Here is a 24,228-nt window from a genome sequence, read left to right on the forward strand (position 1 = left end):
GGTTCCTGTAGTTAGCGGTGGATTTTGAAAGCAAGTTCATTGTTTGTAGTAATAAAAACCTTTTACAGTATTCACGTTATGCTGTCCAATCTCTGCAGGTGCTGAAGAGAAAATTTTGGAAGAGTTTAAAGAAACACACAATGCAGACTCTCCAGATTTCCAGCTCCAGGCGATGATCCAGGCTGCTGGCAAGCTCGTGCTGATTGACAAGCTGCTGCCAAAACTGAAGGCTGGTGGCCACAGGGTGCTTATCTTTTCCCAGATGGTGCGCTGCTTGGACATACTGGAAGACTACCTCATTCAAAGACGGTGAGGCCACTGCGCCGTAAGAGTAAAAAGGAAATAAAAAATGACCTTTCAGAGGGCTCCAAGTGGCTCACCTCAAAGTGACATTCATAATAGAGGGGAAGGAGTGGGGGAAATGTGTCACATCTTTCTTTAAAAACTACTGACGTATGCGGCCGTTACTCCATGTGGTAACTGCAGTAGGACTCCGTGTACTTTCGATGGCGATTTCATTTCCCATTTCTTTCATTTGACTGGGGGAGATGGGTCTTACCTAAAATCAAAATTGTTTATTTGACTGTTAGAGGTGTCAGCTTTTTTAAAAAGTCTTGTTATTTTATATTAGCTAGGAAGTAAAATAAAATTTAGTTTTTGAGCATTTCACCAGTTACATCCCAAACTGCAATAAAACCTGTTTGCTCTGAAGTGATTTCTGATAAATAATATTACTCAGGTAATATATATCTCGTGCTGTAGTACTTGCTTTACAAAAAGAACCAAGCGTGCCGTAGCCACGGGGCAGGCCTCCCTGTTAACCCTGCCGTTTTCTAGGTACCCGTACGAAAGGATCGACGGCAGAGTGAGAGGGAATCTCCGCCAGGCAGCTATCGACAGATTCTCCAAACCTGATTCTGACCGGTTTGTTTTCCTCCTGTGTACAAGGGCGGGAGGTTTAGGCATTAATCTTACTGCTGCTGATACCTGCATCATCTTCGATTCCGACTGGAATCCCCAAAACGATCTCCAGGTAAACACACAAGAAAATCGCCCCGATGCTTTTTTTTTTTTTTTTTTTTTAAGTCATTCCACTATGATGAAGAATCCCCAGTCAAACCAGTAAATTAAAGTTGTGTCGTCACTCAGGCGGTGTCCCCTGATCGGGCAAATGGACCAAGTTAGTAACCAATGTACTAATAATGTCAAGGTCATTTCTTAGTATGTTAACTTCTGTACTGCACCTCTACATATTGGAACTGGCACGTGAGTCTTTTCTTCTTTGGTAGCCATTCATTTCCTTTTTCTTCCAGGCTCAGGCTCGCTGTCATAGAATAGGACAGAGCAAATCTGTGAAAATCTACAGGCTGATTACGAGGAATTCTTACGAGAGGGAAATGTTCGACAAGGCGAGTTTGAAGCTCGGCCTGGATAAAGCTGTGTTGCAGTCCATGAGTGGGAGAGAAAGCGCTACCAATGGGGTAATCCACACTCGCCCAGCCTGCCTTTGTTCTGGCTCCGTAACGCGACTTAGCTAACAGGAAGAAATTACCCAGCATCGAATCACGTCTCACCCTCACTGTTTTCAGCCTATTTTGTCACATTGTCTCTTTTATGAGTCCAGTTTATCCTCCTTGAGGGGCGCCTGGGTGGCTCAGTCGATTAAGTGTCTGCCTTTGGCTCCACTTGGGATCGAGCCCCGCGTCGGGATCCCTGCTCAGCGGGGGAGTCTGCTTCTCCCTCTCATTCTCCCTCTGTGCTTGCTCGCTCTCTCTCAAATAAATAAATAAAATCTTTAAAAAAAAATCCTCTTTGAGTACAGTGAAGCATTTGTATCGTCTACAAACATTTCAATTCTAAATGATTTTTAAATATCTCACTAAAACAGGTACAACAACTTTCCAAGAAAGAAATAGAGGATCTGCTACGAAAAGGGGCCTACGGTGCACTCATGGATGAGGAAGATGAAGGGTCTAAGTTCTGCGAAGAAGACATCGATCAGATTCTCCTGCGGCGAACCCACACTATCACCATTGAGTCTGAAGGGAAAGGTTCCACATTTGCTAAGGTGCGAATTGATCTGAAGAGGCAGGTTTTCTATAGACGTGCAGTAGAGTTCGCTTAAAGCAGGACCTTATAAAGTGCCCACAATGTGCATACGTAACGTTGGTTTTGCAATTGAGAATTAAGAAAGTAATTATGACCTCCCTGTGGAGCCCCTAATGCATAGAAGATTCTTTGTGTGTGTTTTGGATTCCCTTCTCTGTGTGTGGCCCTGGTAGTCACCCTCACCTTGGCCTCCTATCTGCTTCCCGTGTCCTTGACCCCACCCTCCCCACTTCCGGAGCTCCTGCTCTGACATCATCTTGCTTCCTGAGATTGTGATTCCTGACCGAGCCTGTAAGAACAGTTGAGTCACTCCTATCTTAAAAAAGCCTCTCATCTGTTTTGCCCTCCAGCTACAACTCCGTAACCCTTCTTTCACAGCTGAAATCCACCCGAGTGTTGTTTGTACCAGCTGTCCCCACCGCCTCCTTTTCTGCTTAGTTTTCAGCTTCCAGCCTGCACCCCTCCCCCCACCCCTCCAGGAGACCAGATCTGATGAAGGTCACCATGGAGCCTTCCTTCCCACCGCTTGACTGAGAGTGCCTTCTGAGGCTTCCCCTGCAAGTGGTTCCACCCATCCACACCCAGGCCCACATTACACCTTTATTTTTAACAGCTTTATTGAAATGTTATTTACTTACCATAAAATGCACCAATTTTGAGTGTACAGTTCAATGTCTTTACCGTATTTGCAGACGTGTGCTGCCATCACCGCATCTAAGTTCAGAGCATTTCCATCATCCCAGAACCTCTTGCCCCTTAGCAGTCAGCCTCTCCCTCTCCCCCTCCCCTGCCCCTCCCCTGCCAAGTCCTTGGCAGCCACTAATCTACTTCCGTCTCTAGATTTGTCTACTCTGGACATGTCATAAAATGGAATCATACACCATGTGGTCTTTTGTTTCTGGCTTCCTTCACTTAGCATAGTGGTTTTGAGATTCATCGGCGTCGTAGCGTGTGTCCGCAGTCCCTTCCCCTTTTTTGCCGAACGTTGTTCCTATTATACAGGTGTACCTCTTTTAGCAGTTGATAATGGGCATCGGGGTTGTTTGTCCATTCACTAGTTGATAATGAAATTTGGGTTGTCTCCACTTTGGAGTTATTATGAATGTTGTTACAGACATTTATGGACAGGTTTTTATGTGGCCATATCTTTTCCTTTCTCTTATGTATGTACCATAAATAGAATTGCTGGGTCATATGTTAACCCCGTGTTTAACCCTTTGAGGAACTGACAGACTGCTGTCTAGTGACCGTACCATTTTTTTCTTCACACCAGCAGTGACTTTGAGGGCTCCATTTCTCCATATCCTCACCAACACTTTTTATTTTCTGACTTCTTGATTGCAGCCATATCCGTGATGTGAAGTAATAGCCCACTCTGGTTTGAGCTGCAGTTTCTGGCGCTGCTGAGAATCTTTTCATGTGCTTCTTGGCCAATAAGTGTATCATTTTGGGGAAAATGTCTGTTCACTTCTTTTTGTTCATCTTTTGAGTTACTTGGCTTTTATTATTGAATATTAAGAATTCTTTATATATTCTGGATAAAAGTTTCTCATTAGATAAAACGATTTGCAAGTATTTTCTCCTAGTCTTTTTTTTTTTTTTTTAATTAACATATAATGTAGTATTTGTTTCAGGGGTACGGGTCTGTGATTCATCAATCTTAACACAATACACCACACTTACCACAACACATACACTCTCCAGTGTCCATCACCCAGCCACCCCATCCCTCCCAGCCCCCTCCACTCCAGCAACCCTCAGTTTGTTTCCTGAGATTAAGAGTCTCTTATGGTTTGTCTCTCTCCTAGTCTTTTGTTAGTGGTGTTTAATTTCAGTGAAGTCCTGGGCGCCTGGGTGGCTCAGTTGGTTAAGCATCTGCCTTTGGCTCAGGTCACAATCTCAGGGTCCTGGGATTGAGTCCTGTGTCTGGGCTCCCTGCTCAGCGGGGAGTCTGCTTCTCCTCTGCCTCTGCCTGCCGCTCCCCCTGCTTGTGCACGTGCGCTCTCTCTCTCTCGCTCTAATAAATAAATAAAAACTTTATAAAAAATTTTCAGTAAAGTCCAGTTTACCCATTTTTTTCCTTTTATTGTTCATGATTTTGATATGTTGTCTAACCTAAGGTCGCAAAAATTTGCTCCTGTTTTCTTCTATGAGTTTTATAGTTTTCACTCTTACATTTAGGTCTGTGATCCCTTTTGAGTGAATTTTTGTGTGCGGTATGAGATAGGGCTCTGTCTTCTTCCCTTTGCTTGTAGACATCCAGGTGTCCCAGCTACTCAGTCTTGGGAGGCTCCCTCCTCTGGGCTCTGTGCCCCAGCACCTTCTCTCTCACATCTCTCAGCCCCTTTCCAGGTTCTGTTCTCTGTCCTCACAGGCACTTCACATCCAGTGTGTGGAAAGCCACACTCCTCATCCTGTCCCTCCACTCTCTGTGTGCACACACTCACATCCCCGGTTTTTCACCTGACTAATGCTGGGCAGACGCCAGAGTTGGCTGCTGAGGTTTTTTCTTGGCTTCCCTCTCCTCCACCTCCTCCTCTATGCTTCACATCCACCTAGATTCTAGCTCCTTCCATTTTACTTTTTAAAGAATGTATTTCTAGACTGCTTTTCTCCACTTCTGCTGGAGCCGTTGTCAGTCTTTGCAGCTTGCTCTCTCAACCACTGCAGTAGCCTGTTCCACCCTCCCACGTCCCAGGACATCAGTGTGATGTCTCTAACAGGTGGCTTTGGATAGGAGTGTGTCCATCTTGAGATTATTTCCATTTTGAAAGAGTTCATAGCTACCTCAGGATAGAGTTCCGACCCTATTAACAGGACGTGCAAGGCCCTGCGTGACCTGGTTTCTGCCTGCCTCACCAGCTTGACCTTTAGCTGCTCTCCCCTGACTATGCTTATCACCAGTCACATGACACAATTGCCTTTCCTCTCTTCTGAGCCTTTGCACATGCTCTGCCGTGAACATGTCCACATACTTTCCTGTTCTCGGAGTTTTTAACAGTCCGGGCCAGGCATTATATTCTGGGGAGCCTATTCTTTCTTCCCAGCAATGCCCTTCCTGCAGCCCCTCATGAACCTGGCTAGGTCCCTCCTCTGTGGATCGGCTGTACCTGTATGTACCATTGTCACCGTTGTTGATTACACTGTACTGTCATCCTTTGCTTCCTGATCTGTTTAAGCCCCTGGACAGAGAGCTGCCTGAGGGATGGTCTTTCATCCCAGCCCACCGACTGCAGCATCTGGCACATGGTGCAAGAATGCATACATGTTTGGCTGAATGAGTAAATGAAAGCTGCTTTGCATTCTGCCTCTGAGAAAAGCATCTCAAAGTAATGCATATTTTTTTTCCCCTTTAGGCCAGTTTTGTTGCATCTGGAAATAGGACAGATATTTCCTTGGATGATCCAAATTTCTGGCAAAAGTGGGCTAAGAAGGCTGAATTGGATATTGATGCCTTAAATGGGAGGGTGAGTGAGAGGTCCCATTCAAACCCTATTTAATCTAACCCAAGGGATGCTGTTTTAGAAGTTTCAGATTTATCCGCTGTCTGTTCTAGAACAACCTGGTGATTGACACTCCGAGAGTGAGGAAGCAAACCAGGCTGTACAGTGCAGTGAAAGAAGACGAGCTGATGGAATTTTCAGACTTGGAGAGTGATTCTGAAGAGAAGCCTTGCACAAAGCCACGGCGGCCCCAGGACAGGTCGCAGGGCTACGCACGGAGTGAGTGCTTCAGAGTTGAGAAGAATCTGCTCGTCTATGGGTGAGTCAGACTCGTGGGAAAAACAGAATTTTACTTTAAATACAGAGTTGTAATGAGCGTAGAAAAGTGCACCTGTGTTTGGATGCCCACGACCCCCCTGGTGCAGTCAGGCACTTGATGTGAAGCGAGTGTGCCAGGACCCAGGGTTGTTTGGTTCACGTGCTCACAGTTGTCCATGTCCTCATGGATTTGAAGGAGCACAAGGTTGTCCCTTAAGCAATTATATCAGATCCAAATTTACCTCTTGGTGACTAATAACTCAGAACGAAGTCTCAAAGTTACAAAATCTTTTCCTACTTTAACTTCGCATAAAATTTTTGACTATGGTAGTCTTCCAGTATTTTTCTGCTCTAAAAACTTGTTAAAGGCAATCATCTCAGTTTTAAAGCTCTTCCAGCTCATCTGGAACATAAACGGGTGGTTATTTCAACTCTGAATGTGTCGTACTTTTCCTACCGGACAGCGTGTCTCTGAGCGGCGGGAGCCACATCTGATTCATCTCTGAATCTGTGTGGAACGCCACACAGTGCTCTGAGTGATGGCGGGGTGCTCGCTAAATATCTGAATCTGCAAATAAGAATTCCCTGGCATTTTATGGAACTGTAGTCAAGTTCCATTCAAATAAAAAAAAAACTACCAGCAAAATGATATTTCTATAGGTCTGATGATATCCTGCTTTTGATGATTTTTTTCCAGTGGGTTTTCATGAGTTTCAGAGTAAATACACACCTTCTGTTAACATGGCACACAGGGCTCTGACCTGGCTCTTGTCTGTCTTGTCAGTCCTTTCCCTGGGTAGCCCGGGCTTCTGTTGGGACAGAGTGTGCCGTCTCCCTCAGAGTGCCGTGCTCAGTCTCGTGCCGCATCTCTGTCTTTCTACACGTTCTTCCACTGCCCAGAGCAGCACGCCACACACCCAGCCTGCAGACTTGATCTGCCCGGCAGCTCCTGTTGTTGACATCCAGCACAGGCACCCCCTCGGCACTCTGCACCAGAGTCTGGCTCGCACGTTCCATCACACTCATCACGTTGGTTCATGACTCCGAGGAGCAGGCCTCTGCTGCTGGAGCCCCACTTAGAGCTCCCTGAAGCCCAGGACTCTTTTCTCTGTCTTCAGGGAAGAGTCCAATGCCAGCAGACCCACAGTGAGTGCCAAATCAGTGATTTCTTATGGAATAAATGAAGTCCATCTGAAGCCCGTGCTGTATCTCAGCTCATTACCTGCAGCAAGCTAGACATTCTTTCCTGTCTGTTCCTGTGTCTGGACAGACCCCTGAGCCCTCTGCTACTTGCCCCTGCTTGGGTGTTTCAACCTAACGATCGAAGTTGAGAATCGTGCTGGTGACTTTAGAAATGGAACATCTTAATAACTCCCAAAGCTAAGAAGTATGCGTAGAGTGCCGTGTCTTCGAGGAAAGGCCTTCCCTGCTCCCCTAGGCATCACTATGTAGGAAACACTTATCAGAGGCTGGGCACTGTGCCAGGATACTCAGACATGGCCCCTGCCTCAAGGCAGGTGGACAAGCAGAAATGGCAGGAAACTATGGTGGTGGTGTAGCCAGGAAGACTGTGCAGATGGAGTGTAGAAGCGTGTCTCTCTTGTGTAAGACAGCTCCGTATCATCTCCCCACTTCTGAGGCTGGGGAAGTACAAGAAGGGACTCCACAGACAGCCACATGACTCGATGGGTGGACATCATGGCTTAGCCTGGGTAGGAGAGAGAGTTGGGTACTGGGCAGGGAGAGAGTTCATGCAGAGGGAGCAGTGTGTTCCAAGGCCTGGAGGTGAGGACTGGCCCTGCAGTTTGAGGAGCTGAGAGTTCATAGAAGCCAGAGAGGACCAGGCCAGGACGCACGTCCGGGCCTGCTGGGGTGGGCCCTGTGCCTCTCACAGCCAAGGCCTCCCTGCTGTGCACAGTCCTCGGTCCCTAAAGAAGGCAGGGGAGGAGCTGGCTTCTGTCCTGACGTGCGGCCTTGAGGGAGACCCGGCGCAGATAGCATCTGCCCATCTGTTGTATGCTCCCACACCACACCACAACACCCGGACCAAAGAGCACAGCGCTGTGTCTCTCCGGGATTATAACCCCGAGTAGACTATTCAGGGTCAGCGGTGTGCTACTTCCTCCCGTGTACAGTTCTTCCTCCCACCCAGTTAACACGAGGGCCTGAGTTCGTGAAGCACGCTGCCTGTGAATGCTCTCGTACCTGGGAGTTAGCACTCCCTGTTTCAAAAGCAAGCTCACACCTGTCCACAGTCTTTCATTGGTTGTCACGGCATCCCTTTGCGGTACATTGAGATACGACCATTCCTCCTCAGCATAGGTTTGGGAGCAGCGACACCCACCTCAGGTCACCGTGCATCTCAGATAGCTGGTCACCATTGAAACGTGCCAGCCGTGACAGAGTGAGACAGAGCCTAAGGTGTCCAGGTCCCCGCGCACTTTCCTGTCCCCAGAGTTGCAGCCACTGCCGGATCTGACTGAAAAAGCCTGTGTCAGGCCCGTGGGCGTTACCTCAGTGACGGTTCAACTCAGGGCCCGCTCTGTAATGCGTGTTCTTGACTCTTGTGCCCCAAAGAGCTTTCCTGTCCCCTGGTGTAAATATTGCTCGTTCTGATCCAAGGTTTCCTAACACTGCCACCTGACTGTGAAAGGAAAGCCCCAAATCTAAACTGAAAGGCACCATCTACATGCTGAATATTTGCTTTGCAGCTGGGGACGGTGGACAGATATCCTTTCCCACGGACGCTACAAGCGCCAGCTCACCGAGCAAGACGTAGAAACCATCTGCAGAACCATCCTTGTGTACTGTCTCAATCATTACAAGGGCGATGAGAATATCAAAAGCTTCATCTGGGACTTGATCACACCCACGGCGGACGGCCAGACGCGAGCCTTGGTCAATCACTCTGGTAGGTCCGCTTCATGCTGTCGGTATTGCAGGCTCGCAGAGAGCCTCCCGGGACCCTTGTGACGCGACCTAGACCCCCTGTCTCCCTGCCACGTATGTCAGAATGTCTGAGTCCGACATTGTCATTGGGGTTATAAAAGCTTCTATTATTATTATTACTACTCCGATTCTAGGCTTATCAGCCCCAGTGCCAAGGGGAAGGAAAGGAAAGAAGGTGAAAGCCCAGAGCACACATCCAGTGGTGCAGGACGCCGACTGGCTGGCGGGCTGCAACCCGGACGCCTTGTTCCAGGAGGACAGCTACAAGAAACACCTGAAACACCACTGTAACAAGTACGTTTTCAAAGCGCCTGTACGAGTGACCGTTAGACTGGGCTTCCTGTTACGTGCAGCTCTACTGTTTTCTGGCTCCATGGTGCTGGCTCACAGGCCACTCATACACACCTGTAGATGACGGATTCTTTCGTCTTTTTTTTTTTTTTTTAATTGTACTAGGCACATAACACAGTCTTTCCATTTTAACCATTTGTTAGGTATACAACTCATTGGTATTGATTACATTCAAAATGCTGTGTATACCACTATCTATACCCCAAACCTTTTCAATGACCCCAGTGTAAGCTCTGCACCTCCTCCCTCCCTGCCCCAAGTCCCTGGCAGACACCATTCTACTTTCTGTCTCTACGAATTTGCCTCTTCTAGGTGTGTCCTCAATGGGATCATAGAATGTTTGTCTGTCTGTGATGTCTGGCTTACTTCACCTAGCAGAATGTTGTCAGGGTTTATCCGTTTTGTAGCTTGTGCCAGAATGTCATTCCTTTTCGAGGCCGAATAATACCGCATTGTATGTGTGTACCACATTTTGTTTATCCGTGCATCCGTCGACGGGCACCTGGGTCGATGGACACCTTTTTTGGCTATCCTCAGTAATGCTGCTATGAGTGTTGCCGGTAACTAAGTCGTAACCAAGTTGTGTTAGAGCATTACTGGTTGTCTTGTATGACCCCACCTTCAACTGACTGCTTCCAGTGGAGGGACTGGGGAGTTTACGTGGAATTTTTTTGCTTAATGAGTACCTCAGTGGCTGGGTCCTTTTTTCTCACCCGTGAGCCTAGAATCCTGTTCCTTCTCTATATTTCCAGAACCTGATGATATGTAATTGAAGAATATTAAATCTGTGTTTATTTCAGTGCGGGGAGCTCTGTCGACTATCTGCGTGTTTAACTAACATCTGCGCGTGGCTGTTCTTCCCTTGCCGTGAGCGCGCATTTTTGAGAATCCGTAGTCGCGCCAGCACGAACAGCTCCACCACTCGTAGCTTCGTGGGGCCTTGGGCAAGTTCCTCCGCCTCTTTAAGACTCACTGGCCTTCATAACCACCTAGGGCTCTGCAGCAAGACCTCCACTGGATGAAGCAGGATATAAATAAATGTGTGTCTCTCCTAAAAAGTAGCAAAAGTCTGAGCACATAGTAACTGGCAGCGTGCCAAGCACTTCACGTGCGTTATCTGTGTGACTTGTCTGAGATGAGCAGTGCTCTGTATCCCCGTTTCCCTGACAAGGAAACGGAGACTCTGGCACATCCGGTCTCAGCTAGTTAGGGAGCAGAGCCAGGTTGGAAGTCCAGAACGGATGAGGGCAGGGCCCTTGCTCCCAGCAACCCCTGCCCTCCTGGGAAGCCTGCCTGCCCCACAGGGTCTTCCCAGGCCTCACGTGAAGGGACTCCTGGCTGGCAGTGATGAATGGTTCTCATCCCTTTTTAAACATGGAAGTGCTTTCAGGGCCTACCTTTGATCACTATCGCTAGATTTTTGACTGACAAATTTTTTCCTTTTTGAGTCTTTAAAATCATCACCTCAAACCATTTGGTGCCTCAGAAACTGGTTGTTGTTACTGCTGTAGCATAATAGCTCTCCCTAAAATCCTGCCCCACTTGCATCTATTAGAAAACTTCTGTTTCCTGTGGTTTATGTGAACTTTGGGTCAGTAGCCTTCTGAGTTCTGGATTCAGACAGACCGGAAGTGAAGTGGTTTGGTGTGGGAACAATGGCTCCCGTGCCTGGATCCCAGAGTGGCGAGGGCAGGAGTTTTTACTTTCCCGTTCCAATATCAGTAGCAGACTTTTATAGAGTACCCTCCCTAATGAGTATGTGAGGTGGAGCTAGTGTGCTCTTCTGCGTGGTCTCAGGAGAAGACTCCTCTCTGGGACAAGCAGGTGGTCTGTTTCTTCTTCCTATTGGATCATGCCCTGAGATTTCTCAGTACCTAAAGTGGGGAAATGTTGATGACCGGTAAAGGAAAATGAAACCCAAATCAAGGGACCTTCTAGAAAATAGCTAGCTAGTTCTCTTCAAAAGTTTAAAGAGACAAAGACAGAGGAACTGTCTTGGGTTAAAGGAGATGAAGGGGCAGGACAGTTCTGTTGCTCTGTGTGGCCCTGAGCTGGATGCAGTGGCAGAAGATGGTCACTAGCGGGATAGCCAGTCCAATGTGGATGAGGTCTGGAGACTCGTTAGTCTGGTCTGTCGGACTTATCAGGTGCAAGCTCCTTAGGGTCAGAGCCCACCTTCCTTCTATTTTGTTATCTGGCTGGTACCACTGAGATTGCCAGTTGCACTAGTTTGAATTTTTTGCTCTAGAAGAAAGGTGACATTCACAGTTAGCTCATAAAAGTCTCTGCATAACTGAAATTCCTCCCAAAGAAGAAAATTATGTCTTCTGTCAAAAGAGAGAAAAACCATTCAGATCTTTGCCACTGTGCTGTGCTGAGTTTTGGTTAAAAAAAGAGAACCCTGGGGCACTTGGGTAGTGCAGTCGTTAGGCGTCTGCCTTCGGCTCAGGGAGTGATCCCGTTGTTATGGGATCGAGCCCCACATCAGGCTCCTCCACTGGAAGCCTGCTTCTTCCTCTCCCACTCCCCCTGCTTGTGTTCCCTCTCTCGCTGGCTGTCTCTCTGTCACATAAATAAATAAAATCTTAAAAAAAAAAAGAACTCTGCCAAAGGTGGAGGTATTCCCTTTGGAACTACCCTTTCCGAGCACCCTCTATAAGGAGATCCTGGCTGGTAAATTCTTCCCTAAGCAGAGAAGAAACAAGGTTCCAGCCACGGAGGCCCATACTGTTAGTTTTCTTTTGCCCGTTCAGTGTGGCACAACCAATTTTTAATCTTATCAAAAGAAAAATCTTAAAAAATTAAAACAAAATACCTGAAATGACTGTTTATATTGGAGCTTACCTAGCCTCACACTTTGTCCATCTAGATCCCATGTTGCTCAAAAGCAGACACCGGCTGGAGAGGCAGCATAGCAGGGGGTACCTACTCATGTATGCGGGAGTGTCTGTTTTGATGAAGCTGCCCCTGGTTGTCATTTTGACGTTTTCAAGGACCCCTGCCATGTCCCAAGAGACATTGTGAGGTGGTGGGGTCAGAAGGCCTAATCCCAAGTGGTCCATGCTCAAGGTGACTCTATGACCTTGGATAGGTCACTGGTCTTCTGTTACCCTCAGCTTTCTCATTTGTGAAGTGGAAATTATAACATGCCCCACTTCATCATAGGATGATTGTGAAGATCAGATGAGCTAGTATACACAAAAGTGATGTTAGCTGTAAAACATCCGCTAAGTGTGTGATGGGATGATGCAGCTAGGGAAACAGCATTTAGTATTATCACCGATCATGGCCAAGGAGGTAAGTCTGCAAATCCCAGTCCTGAAAGCACGTCAGGGGCGGTCCAGCAGGAGATGCCAGCCTCAGAGTAGACATGGGCCTTTGGGATTTACCAGGTGGGCTTTACCGAAAGAATTAAGTTTAAGCCATTGAGGAAATCCAAGTGATATTGAAAATCTGGTTCCTAGAATTCCATGGGTTTTGAGAAGCTGATTTTTTGAAAATGATGAAGAATTGGACATTGAAATGTCCAATGAATTGGACACATTTTAACCTCCTTTGTGTCATTTTTGTTATTTTTTAAGCTACAACCTAGGCTTCCAGGTAATATGAACTAGAAGGAATAAATAATGTTTAACACTCCTTAAGGGAGATGAGTGAGGACCCACCCCTTACCCCACCCCCATCACCATCTTCCTTTCTCGGAAGCAAAGTTGTATAATCTGAAAAACCTGACATTCCATATTGAGGGTTTATTGTAAGGTAGTAAAACCAGATTTTATATCTCGTTTATTCCTACAACTTCTGATGTGCTTCCAAAAATGGTATTAAGGCAGCAGCTGAGGAAATTTTATGAGATAATGAAGCAGAACAGTTACTGAAAGCCATCTGCTCAGTTGTTTACAAACTTGCTTCAATACTTCAGAGGCAATGGTAGGGTACGTGTCTAAACTTCACAAGCTGCACTAGGTAGGACTAAATGAAGTGCGCCTGGGCTGGGCTGAGCTCGGTCCCTCTCTGTGCAGCGTGAGCGGTTGCCAGGCAGGCCTGTTGGAAGCCAGCAGAAAGCACCACACAGAGGTGATTATGTGCCACCATCTGTCACGCTTCAAGCCTACCATACAGCATGGCTAATCAGCCTTGGCAGGATGATGGATGAACAGCAGCAGCTGCCAAAAGCCACTGTTGGCAAACAGTCCTGAAGTTAAGAACTTTTCCCCCCTCTGTCTTCCTCTCCAGGGTCCTGCTGCGTGTCCGCATGCTGTACTACCTAAGACAAGAAGTTATAGGAGACCAGGCAGATAAGATTTTAGAGGGTGCTGACTCAAGGTTAGTGCAAGTGCACGCCGCTCCGTACCTCCCTGTGATGACCCGGGCGGTCGGAAGACACCGCCGATTGTGTTTCGGAACCCTCATAAACCGTTAGTGGCTCATCTCCTTGTTCGCACCTGGAATGCGATTCTTACCCTGCGAGCGTGGGGATGCGGAGGGAACCGGGGAAAGCGTGTTCATGTGTACGTGTTCCCTAGGAAAAGGTGTGAACTATGTTACTGGAGTTCTGACGTGACCTTTAAAAGGGGACGCTGTGCGATGAAGTCCATTTCTGGCTATGGTAGAAAGCGACTGGCTCACACCCTTTCTTTCAACCTTTGCTCAATGCCCCCCACGATGCTCAGATGCTTGTTGCGGGAAGGGGGCATGCGAGCCTGTGTATCTATGTTTGTAGTTACTGGGGATTCTTTTTTAATATCATGTGTGTTTAAATACTGTGTGGACGGTGTCTTTATAGTGAAGCTGATGTGTGGATACCTGAACCCTTCCATGCTGAGGTCCCCACAGACTGGTGGGATAAGGAAGCAGATAAGTCCCTCCTAATTGGAGTGTTCAAACACGGTAAGTGGTGTTTCCGTTTGACCACATCTTGACTGTGTGGCTTTGTTGTTAGAGCTCTTTGCATACTCTTTTCCAGAGTCATAATATTAATGAGGATAGTTCCAAAGGACTCTTGGCTTCTACCATTTTCCTGTACTAAAAATCTAATATGAACTGTAAATATCAGATGCTGTTTTTGAATGTTTGTTGAGTATTTGAGAAGAAAACATTTCTTTCTTGGCTGTAAATAAAACCAAAACCATATTTGTTTTAATAATAGCCAAGTTGTCCTATAGCTCTCCCTAAACTTTGCTTCTAGCACGGCTCCCCTTGCTAGCTCTGCCAGCCCGTGTCAAAGTGGACGGTGGGCTTAACCTCTGCTATTAATCTCTACAAGTGCCTCCTGGGCTTTGTTCCAAGCAATATTTCACAAATGTCAGTGCTGAGAACTCACGGCTCCCCTGAGTGGGATGCAGCCTTGTTAACTTTGAAAGGCTGGGGATGCAGAACTGGCATGATATATACAGTGAGCGATTCCTGATTATAATCCCAATTCTCTGGAGGTCGCGGAGGTATTCTCAGCAGCCCAGCCTGACTAAAGGGGAGAATGATGGCTTATAAAACCTTTCATGATTACAGTTTGGCTTGCGGCTCTCCAGCAGTTAGGAGCGGTGTGTTGTAGTACACATCCTAATTGAATTGTGCTGTTCTGCCTACGTACTGCAGCCGTGTTTGGTGAGCTCAGCCTAAAAATCATTTTCCCGCAGTGCACTGTTGGGATCTGCCATTTTCCATCTAGTCAACTTGGGCAGTCAAAAAGCAAATTGCAGTTTGAAAAGCATAGAGGGAACAGTGTCATCTTACTGACATGCATCATCCTAAACCTAATAAGACAGGTTCGCTGGCCTTACGTATACAGGGATTTTCAGCCAGCGGTGCGCGTTCCTGCAGGACTGGAGCCCTTCGCAGGAGGACGGGGTGGGCGCGGAGTGCCCTGCAGAGGTCGTAAAGGAGCATTAGGAAGCCTTTTAAATGTCAAGCAAAATTAGATCTTGGGGAAAATAGGGTCAAAAATCTTCCCAGGCATCTTGCACGCAGTGAGCTTGAACCTGTTTCTCTGTTCGTGTCTGTGGTCATTCGGATACCCTCCCTGAACTGTAACTTGACCCCCCAAAATCTGCCCCGTAGTGAGCATTCTGTGGAACGCTTTCCTAAAACAAGGTTCATCAATGATCATCTCCACTGAGAGCCTAACGTGGTGTATTATGGCAGTGCTGTGATTTGTGAGTGACGGCCCTTTTGCTGTTCTTGTGCATGTTCTCTGTGGGCTGGTGGGGACGGCACAGGCTACGAGAAGTACAATTCCATGCGAGCTGACCCCGCACTGTGCTTCCTGGAACGAGTTGGTATGCCCGATGCCAAGGCCATAGCTGCCGAGCAAAGAGGAACAGACATGCTAGCAGATGGCGGTGACGGGTAAGAAGGACATTTAAAAATTTTAATAAACTTTATGTCAGTGTCACATCTATTGGCAGGGTTCAGTCCTTACCCTGCGCGGTGCACTGCACTGCATCTGGTTTGAACTTCAGTGATGTTCGCCAGTGTGGTCTGTTTATGTATCATAATGATGATTTAAACACAATATATTATCCAGATCATCTGAAACCTGTTTGTTTTTTCCAAATGATGACACTTTCCCCCCGCCCGCCCCTTCCCCCATGGCTGCACGATTTAAACACTGATCAGGTTGCCTTTGATGTCAAACCCAGAATTAAAAGTAGCATCAGGCAGAGGATTAGTCCTTCCCAAGCACCCCCACCCCCAGTCTCTTGCTTATCTGCACAATTTAAACTTTTTTTTTTTTTTTTTTTGCAATTTTAATATAGGGGAGAATTTGATAGAGAAGATGAAGACCCAGAATATAAACCAACTAGGACGCCATTCAAGGATGAAATAGATGTAAGGACTTGAGTATATGGACTTTTACAGCACCACTAAAATATCATGTGCCCAGATAAGACTTGTTAAACTGTATAGATAATGGCCATTTCTTTAAAAGATAAAGCAAAATGAAACCCCAAATTAAAATAATTCTGTTTCTTGCTTTGCTTTTAAGGAATTTGCAAATTCTCCTCCAGAAGATAAAGAGGACTCCATGGAAATACGCGCCGCAGGTGAGGGTCCATAAAAGCCCCCGGAGCAGAGCAAACGTGTGCTGTGCAGACGTTATCATGTACCTGCCCTTGTGCTTCTTGATGACGGTGGATCTTAACGTGTTATTTCTCCTGTACTGACTCGTCCCATTTGCGAATAATTTTAATTCTTGTTTGTTGTGGGTTTTTCATTACATTAAATTTCTTTGATGGAATAACTACTTTTTGGATTAAGATAATTTATATATATTTATATACCAGTTAGGGGAAACTTCTAAGCATCTTTAGAACTATATCTCGTGGGAGTAGGGCATTTGCTAGGTATCTGAAATATTGCACGTTTATAGAATGTTGACCTTTTCCCTAATGTCAAATAATTAGCTACCAATTACGTGATTATGCTTTACGTCCGAGATTATCATTATAAGTACATTACAGGAGAGCACCCTTATATTGTAGTTCATGGCATAAAGTATGTTTCTTTACATAAAACTGATAAGTAAACTTGCTTCTCCCCCGCCCCAAGGAGTTAAAAAAGAAAACAGTTTGTAAGTTTCATACTAATATTATCCTTTATTTATATTTTAAAAATGAGAGCGCTGAGATGCCCTTTCCCACACTGTCATTTGAATGTTAATGAGTCATCTTGTTTTGATGGAAAATCCTGTGTATTGCAAGATTGCAGCTACACATTTCAGAAATCTTTTTTCCACTTCCCCAGGCAAGCCCAGTGAGAGTACTGCTGAGTTAGGCCAACTCTACTGGCCCAACACCTCAACCCTGACTACCCGTCTGCGCCGGCTCATTACTGCCTATCAGCGCAGCTATAAAAGGCAACAAATGAGGCAAGAGGCCCTAATGAAGACTGACCGGCGGAGGCGACGGCCCCGGGAGGAAGTGAGAGCGCTAGAAGCGGAAAGGGAAGCTATAATATCTGAGAAACGGCAAAAGTGAGTTTCTTCAGGGTTTTACTCAGCTCCTGGGACGGGCCTCTCTTCTCTGCCCTTCTTGGCTGGCAAGAGGCAGGAATCACGTCCCAGACGGTGATCAAAGAAAGTCTCAGTACATCAAAGCAGTCTGTCCCCCCCCCACCCCAGAATAAGTACCGTGCGTTAAGTTTAGGGGAAAAGAGGAAAAGAATGAATAAGCTTTAAGCCTGTTTACTCAAGTACAGTTCAAGCTAATGTCTTCTTGCTCATAGGTGGACAAGAAGAGAGGAGGCTGATTTTTACCGTGTGGTATCTACTTTTGGAGTTATTTTTGACCCCATGAAACAGCAGTTTGACTGGAACCAATTTCGAGCCTTTGCCAGACTTGACAAAAAGTCTGATGAGAGTTTGGAGAAATACTTCAGTTGTTTTGTGGCCATGTGTAGGCGAGTGTGTCGAATGCCCGCTAAGCCAGATGATGGTAGGTTCTCTTTGTAACAAAAGTTCTATAATAAAAGGCCAGATACAGTGAAAAATAGAGCGTGAGCAACTTAAAGCATACTTAGGGTTTTTCCAAGTGAATATAATTGTTTTCATGTTACAGAACCACCCGACCGCTCCTCCATGATCGAGCCAATCACGGAAGAGCGTGCCTCTAGAACTCTCTACCGCATCGAGCTGCTGCGGAAAATACGCGAACAGGTTCTTCATCACCCTCAGCTGGGAGAGAGGCTGAAGCTCTGCCAGCCGAGTTTGGATCTGCCAGAGTGGTGGGAATGTGGGAGGCATGACCGAGACTTGCTGGTTGGTGCTGCTAAACACGGGGTCAGTCGGACGGATTATCACATCCTCAATGACCCCGAGTTATCTTTCTTGGATGCACACAAAAACTTTGCTCAGAACAGAGGGGCCGGGAACATGTCCTCCCTGACCCCACTGGCCATCGGATTTGGCCAGACTCCTGCCGTCCTCTCGTCTGCTCACGTTCAGGAAGAGAAGGCGACAGGACAGAGTGAAGGCAAAGCGGAGGAGTCTGCAAGCACAGCCGTCCAAGAGAAAGCTGAGGGGAAGGAAGAGGAGGAAGAGACTGACGGCGGGGAGAAGGACCGTAAGCAGGGATGTGAGGCCGAGGCCAGCTCTGTAAAAAGTGAACTGAAGGGGATGGAGGTCAGTGCAGATACAGGGCCCAAGTCTATTTCAGAAAAGGGTTCTGAAGAAGACGAGGAAGAAAAGCTGGAGGATGATGATAAGTCAGAGGAATCTTCCCAGCCTGAAGGTAACGCCGTGCCATCCGGCCCTCTCTCCCCATTCCACCGCGGCAGCTGTGACAGGCCATGACAGGGGCTCTTGTTTATTTTTTAAGGGTAGTTGGTGTACATTTTCTTCTGTGAATGGATGATTTCAGGTTATGCTTAGGTGTGTGTTTTGCTCCCATGCCACGTGTAAACACGGAATTTCGAACAACTTAAGCTCTCAGAATCTGAGTATGATGGGCACATAACAATTTCTGGGGGTTAACTTGGGGCGCTTGGGTGGCTCCCGTCGGTCAAGCGTCTGCCTTCACTCAGGTCATGATCCCAAGGTCCTGAGATCGAGTCAGGGAGCCTGTTTCTCCCTCTGCCTGCTGCTCCCCCTGCTTGTGCTCCCCCCCACCCCGACAAATAAGTAAATAAAATATTTAAAAAAAAAAAAAGAATAGGGGTTAACTTTACAGTAGCAGTGTATTAAGAATTCCAAATGATTTTAATTTGGACAATTAAATATGAAGGAGAAGAGTCATTCACTGGCTAAATATGGTAATTATGTTAAAACAAATGATGCTTAATTTTAGTTTTAAATCAGAAGTAAAGGTAGAAGTAGAATCTGAGAATAACCAGTTTTCTTTCTAAGTTGCAGTTAGTTTGCTGTTCCTGACATGCAGTAAAAACAAAGCCTCCTATTGTACTGTGGGCTGGGGCCGGGGCTTGGTACTCGGGCCAGTTGTCAGCCCTCTGTCCTGTGTGGAGAGGCTCTTGGGTCAGAGACTTGGCTGTCGTTCCGCCTCCTCTGAGACATACGTGCTCGACGTCAGATAACTAGTGATGTCACCTGCCCAAGCCCGTCTGCTTCTTCATCCATAAAATGAGAATGACACCATCTGTATGAAGGGGCCATCACCAGCTTTAAACAACAAGATAGTAAGATGCCTAATGCCATCCTAGCCGTATAGTAGGTTCTCAGTAAAATGGAGCTGATTGGTATTCACGTTTTTACCATGTCCTCTCTAAACTTTTTCGGTGATACTCTGGTTGTGAGTAATGCACGTTAACTCATTTCTCAGCAGGAGCTGTCTCTAGAGGGAAGAACTTTGATGAGGAAAGCAATGCTTCCATGAGCACTGCTAGGGATGAAACCCGAGATGGGTTCTACATGGAGGATGGAGACCCTTCAGTAGCTCAGCTCCTTCATGAAAGAACATTTGCCTTCTCATTTTGGCCTAAGGTTGGTGGGTTTTTGTTATTTTGTTTTGTGGACCAAAAAAAAGTAGCGTACAGGAAATCATTCTAGATTGATTTTTTTTTAAATAACTTTAAGGTGAACTTTGACAGTGTATGAAGACTGTGGATTTTTCTCATGTTTTAAAATCTGTACAGTACTTTTGCAATAAGATAGGAAAGGTGACATGAAGGAAAGATAAGTAGAACGCTTTGTATGAATCTTCGGCTCCTTGAGGTTTTTTAGTTTGGTAATCACGTTGTCCAGGAGAGTATATGGATTGTTGTTTCCATAGACTCACCTTTTAGCAAAATGAAATGCATGGAGCTTGCCCTTCCTTCCTTCCTTCCTTCCTTCCTTCCTTCCTTCCTTCCTTCCTTCCTTCCTTCCTTCCTTCCTTCCTAATTTTTTTCTGCTGTAAAAACCACATAATGTGAAATTTATGATCTTAACCAATTTTAAGTGTATAGTTCAGTAGTTATAAGTACATTCATACTGTTGTAAAACAGATCTCCAGAACTTTTTTGTCTAGCATGGCTGAAACTCTAGACCTACTGAACAACTCCTTCTCCCTTCCCCTCAGCCTCTGGCAACACTACTCTACTTTCTGTTTCTGTGAATTTGACTACTGTGGATACCTTGTCATATACGTGGAATCATGCAATATTTGCCCTTTGAGGGCTCATTTATTTCACTTATTTTCACCTTATCTTCAGGGTTTATCCATATGGTGGCATGTGACAGGATTTCCTTCCTTTTTAAGGCTGAATAATATTCCGTTGTATGTATATATCACATTTTCCTTATCCATTCATCTGTCCTTGGGACATTTGGGTTCCTTCCCTGCCTTGGCTTATTATAGTGCTACTGTGGACATGAGTGTGCTAACATCTCTTTGAGATCCTGCTTTCAATTCTTTTGGATATATACCCAGAAGACGGATTGCTGGGTCACATTGTGATTCTAGTTTTAATTTTTTGAGGAGCCTTCATACTGTTTTCTGTAGCAGTTACACCATTTACAATCCCACCAACAGTGCACAAGAGAAAATGTGTGGACTTTTTAAAATGTGTGTTTTAGTTTTTTTAGAATCTAAAACAAACTTCCAGATTTAAGACATCTTCATAAGTTTGGAAACCAATACTCTTCTTAACTTGGGAGAGGGTGGGCTAGTGACCCATTTGCTCCAATGCATTATGAGATAATTCCAAATGTGGTTATCTGTAACCAAAAGCAAAATGGAAATTACTTTTTTGGCTACTAGCGTAATTTTGTAATAAATCCGTATGTAATTTGGGTCTGCTTTTCAGGGTGGGGACTTAATCATCCTAATCACCATAACAGGGCTGTCTGGTTTAAAACAAACAACACAAAAACAAGCTTCAGTTGACTCACCCCCAGGCTGCTCTTCCATAGTATTAGTTGTTTAAGAAACAGTGGGAAATTTTTAGCTGCAGAGTGTACTCTCAAAGACATTTTTTTTCTCTATATACCCTGTTATGCTGATCTCCCTTACTGAGTATAGAACGGAGGTTCCCAGATCAGTCAAAAGGTCTATCGTAGCAGACTCTTTTAATCTATGGAAACTGGGCCTAAGAGCTGTAATTAGAAATTTTTAATGTACACGCTTCAATGAAATTTGAAGTGATAATAGGTGGGGAATGCAAGTTGACATTCATTAGGTGTTCCTAGGTTAGTGCCCATTTCGTAATGCTGAACTTTATTAATAGTGACGCTAATGATGTCCCACTTCCTGGGACAGACTGCGATCCAGCCCACGGATCTGAAGCACCGAGCACCCGGAAGCTAAAGGCGGGGTTCCATTGTTGTCCGCTGGTGTCCACCCACAGTTCTTTAACCTGATAAAAGTTACCTTTGAAGTATTTTAGAGGCGGCTATGGAATGTTTCCTAGTTTATGTGATCCAGTGTTCAAATTAAAAAAATTATTAACTTTTCTGTGTTGGGGCCACCTTTAGGACCTTCTAGCAGAGCAGAGCAGAGCAGAGCAGTTTTTGCAGCTTGTGTTTATTTACTCGCTTGGTTCTTTTGTTTTCTTTTTACTTTCTGCCCACGGATTGGCTTTTAAACCTCTTATGCTGTTTAGCATCTTGATGGAAATATTTATCTGGTAATTTTCACCATGTCTTTATTACAATTTCATGTGACTTTTCTTCTCCCTCCAGGACCGAGTAATGATAAACCGATTAGACAACATCTGTGAAGCAGTGCTGAAAGGCAAATGGCCGGTAAACAGGCGCCAGATGTTTGATTTCCAGGGCCTCATCCCTGGTTACACGCCACCCACCATGGACAGCCCCCTGCAGAAGAGGAGCTTTGCCGAGCTCTCCATGGTCGGCCAGGCTAGCATCAGTGGGAGCGAGGACCTCACGACTTCTCCTCAGTTGTCAAAGGTAAGTTTGTTTTGCTGTTTAAAGGCGAGCACTCTAAATCATCACTCAGTCTGGGAGCTCGCGGCTCACTGGTCCTCCTTGGAATTAAGGTGGCTGCCATTTCCTCAGCTCTCTTCAGCAGTTACGAATGTTCAGTTCCTGAGGCTTCTTGTTCTTTCTTTCTGAAATCCAGCCTGTATAGCAGATGCGGTTTGGGCTCATTATTTTGTTGGAATTTTTCAATAGGAAGACGCCCTAAATCTCTCTGTCCCTCGCCAGCGGAGGAGGAGGAGGAGAAAAATTGAAATCGAGGCCGAAAGAGCTGCCAAGCGGCGGAACCTCATGGAAATGGTTGCCCAGCTGCGGGAGTCTCAGGTGGTCTCAGAAAATGGACAAGAAAAAGTTGTAGATTTATCAAAGGCCTCAAGAGAGGCAGCAAGCTCTACCTCAAATTTTTCATCTCTTACTTCAAAGTTTATCTTGCCTAATGTCTCGACACCGGTGTCCGATGCCTTTAAGACTCAGATGGAGCTGCTCCAGGCAGGCCTGTCGCGCACACCCACGAGGCATCTGCTTAATGGCTCCCTAGTGGATGGAGAGCCTCCCATGAAGAGGAGGCGGGGAAGGAGGAAAAACGTGGAGGGTCTTGATCTGCTTTTCATGAGCCACAAACGGACGTCATTGAGTGCAGTAAGTTCGGGAGCTCGCTTCCCTTGTGTGTGCCCGCAGTGGCAGCCAGAGTCCTGCCATTCTGACGACGCTGGCCTGGGCTCCTCTCACTGATGGGGTATTAAAGCTGGCTTCTTCCACTAAAGAAACAGGATCACAATGAACAGTCATGGTTCTGTGCTGAAAAATTGTGTGGAGCATTGATACAGATCACTCGGCCTGAACCAAATGTAGCTTGAGGATTTATTCCTCCCAAGCTCCTGATATATTGATTACTCTCGGAAGACTAGCCCAAAACAAAAACATGTTCTTCTGAGCCTGTAATTGTTATCTCTGAATTCCTGAGGCGGAAAAAGCTTCTGCTCTTAAAAATAATGTTGTTTGGAGCCTGGCATTTATTAGATTAGTACAAATGTTTCGTTTCAGACTTAAGATTTGTGTGCATTACACAGCTAGGGATTGCTAATTCTCCTACCTCCGTAACTGTAGCAGTTTTCAAAATCTCAACGGAATAAAGATCTGTGATAGTTTAGGTTTGTATGAAATGTATGTGCCAATGGATTTTGACATTTTCTTTTTTGGTTCAAATGTCATGAGTGCAGTATAATCAAAATAACTCCCTTCCCTAATCTTCTTCAACCATCCCACCTAAAAAAATGCGCTGCCTACGCAACGACGAGGGTTTTACCCCCAAAGAACCTGATTACATGTGGTCCCTTTTTAAAGGACACAGTACTTATCGATTTGGAGCCCGAGGAACCCGAATCGTTACACTGGTGCTGGAGCTTGTCTGTGCACAGCAGCCAGCGCTCCAAACGATGGGCCCTTTCCCTGCAGGTCACAGTTTGGGAAATGGTGAAATTTGAAACCGAGAGGAGGGGAGGCATTTGTTTCTATATTTTTTATTTTTTCCATTCCTATTCTTATTCTTATTTTCTATTTCTTGAAACCTCCAGAAAGTTTAATAACTTAAGTAAGTGTACTAAAAGGCGGGGTCGAGTTAAAGTTTAGAAATGACAAAATGGCATTCACTGGAATTTGCCCTTTGGTGTGGGGTCTGATTGAAAGAGAAGCATCTGGGTGATTAAAAGTTAATTTTCAAAATTTGTTGCCATGCACCAATCACAGTAACAGTCATTTTTGTTGAGCATATGATTACTTTTAGAATCTTATAAAAATACACCTTGTAATGGATCAGCTGTGACTGCTTATTCCAGAAGTAAAAAATTGCCATTTCTAGGTGTGTGGTCCCCAGCGTTGTATCACTAGCAATTAGCCTCCACACATGAAACCACCAAAACACATCAAGACACTTGATAGATTTTGTTCCCTGAAATTCCTTCCTCCATAAGCAACAACAAGTTTGTGAGTTTCTGCATCTCATGCCTTTATTTACTCTTGGGTTTCGTATCTGAATCACCGCATGTGTTTGTCTGTGGTCCAGGCGTCAGGAATCAACAGTGTGAGCCAGGTGCTATTTTCCTGTTGTAATTATATATCCTGTATTAAACTCAGGCTGACTTCATTCATTTCACACGTTTTAAGTCACCCTGAAGAACTTACTGATGTTTC

General features: G+C 45.7%; 1 protein-coding gene across 3 annotated transcripts in view; it reads left to right on the plus strand.

Annotated features, from left to right (window-relative positions):
• The window catches only part of CHD7 (chromodomain helicase DNA binding protein 7), a 189,096-nt gene that overhangs the window by 154,353 nt on the left and 10,515 nt on the right, over positions 1-24,228 (plus strand). For 2 of the 3 annotated variants that reach the window (XM_026516429.4, XM_057307689.1), the window contains 19 exons: positions 99-309; positions 838-1,033; positions 1,314-1,481; positions 1,889-2,068; positions 5,466-5,576; positions 5,666-5,871; positions 8,582-8,781; positions 8,954-9,113; positions 13,407-13,496; positions 13,957-14,060; positions 15,386-15,515; positions 15,926-15,998; positions 16,156-16,213; positions 16,914-17,142; positions 17,394-17,602; positions 17,726-18,397; positions 19,442-19,602; positions 21,781-22,008; positions 22,234-22,677. In XM_026516429.4, the coding sequence (XP_026372214.1) occupies positions 99-309; positions 838-1,033; positions 1,314-1,481; positions 1,889-2,068; positions 5,466-5,576; positions 5,666-5,871; positions 8,582-8,781; positions 8,954-9,113; positions 13,407-13,496; positions 13,957-14,060; positions 15,386-15,515; positions 15,926-15,998; positions 16,156-16,213; positions 16,914-17,142; positions 17,394-17,602; positions 17,726-18,397; positions 19,442-19,602; positions 21,781-22,008; positions 22,234-22,677 (3,830 nt within the window). The remainder of the gene's footprint in view (positions 1-98; positions 310-837; positions 1,034-1,313; positions 1,482-1,888; positions 2,069-5,465; positions 5,577-5,665; positions 5,872-8,581; positions 8,782-8,953; positions 9,114-13,406; positions 13,497-13,956; positions 14,061-15,385; positions 15,516-15,925; positions 15,999-16,155; positions 16,214-16,913; positions 17,143-17,393; positions 17,603-17,725; positions 18,398-19,441; positions 19,603-21,780; positions 22,009-22,233; positions 22,678-24,228) is intronic. The other variant, XM_026516431.4, reaches the window with a different exon arrangement.

This window comes from Ursus arctos, unplaced genomic scaffold, assembly GCF_023065955.2.
Source record: "Ursus arctos isolate Adak ecotype North America unplaced genomic scaffold, UrsArc2.0 scaffold_6, whole genome shotgun sequence".
Taxonomy (NCBI): Eukaryota; Metazoa; Chordata; class Mammalia; order Carnivora; family Ursidae; genus Ursus; species Ursus arctos.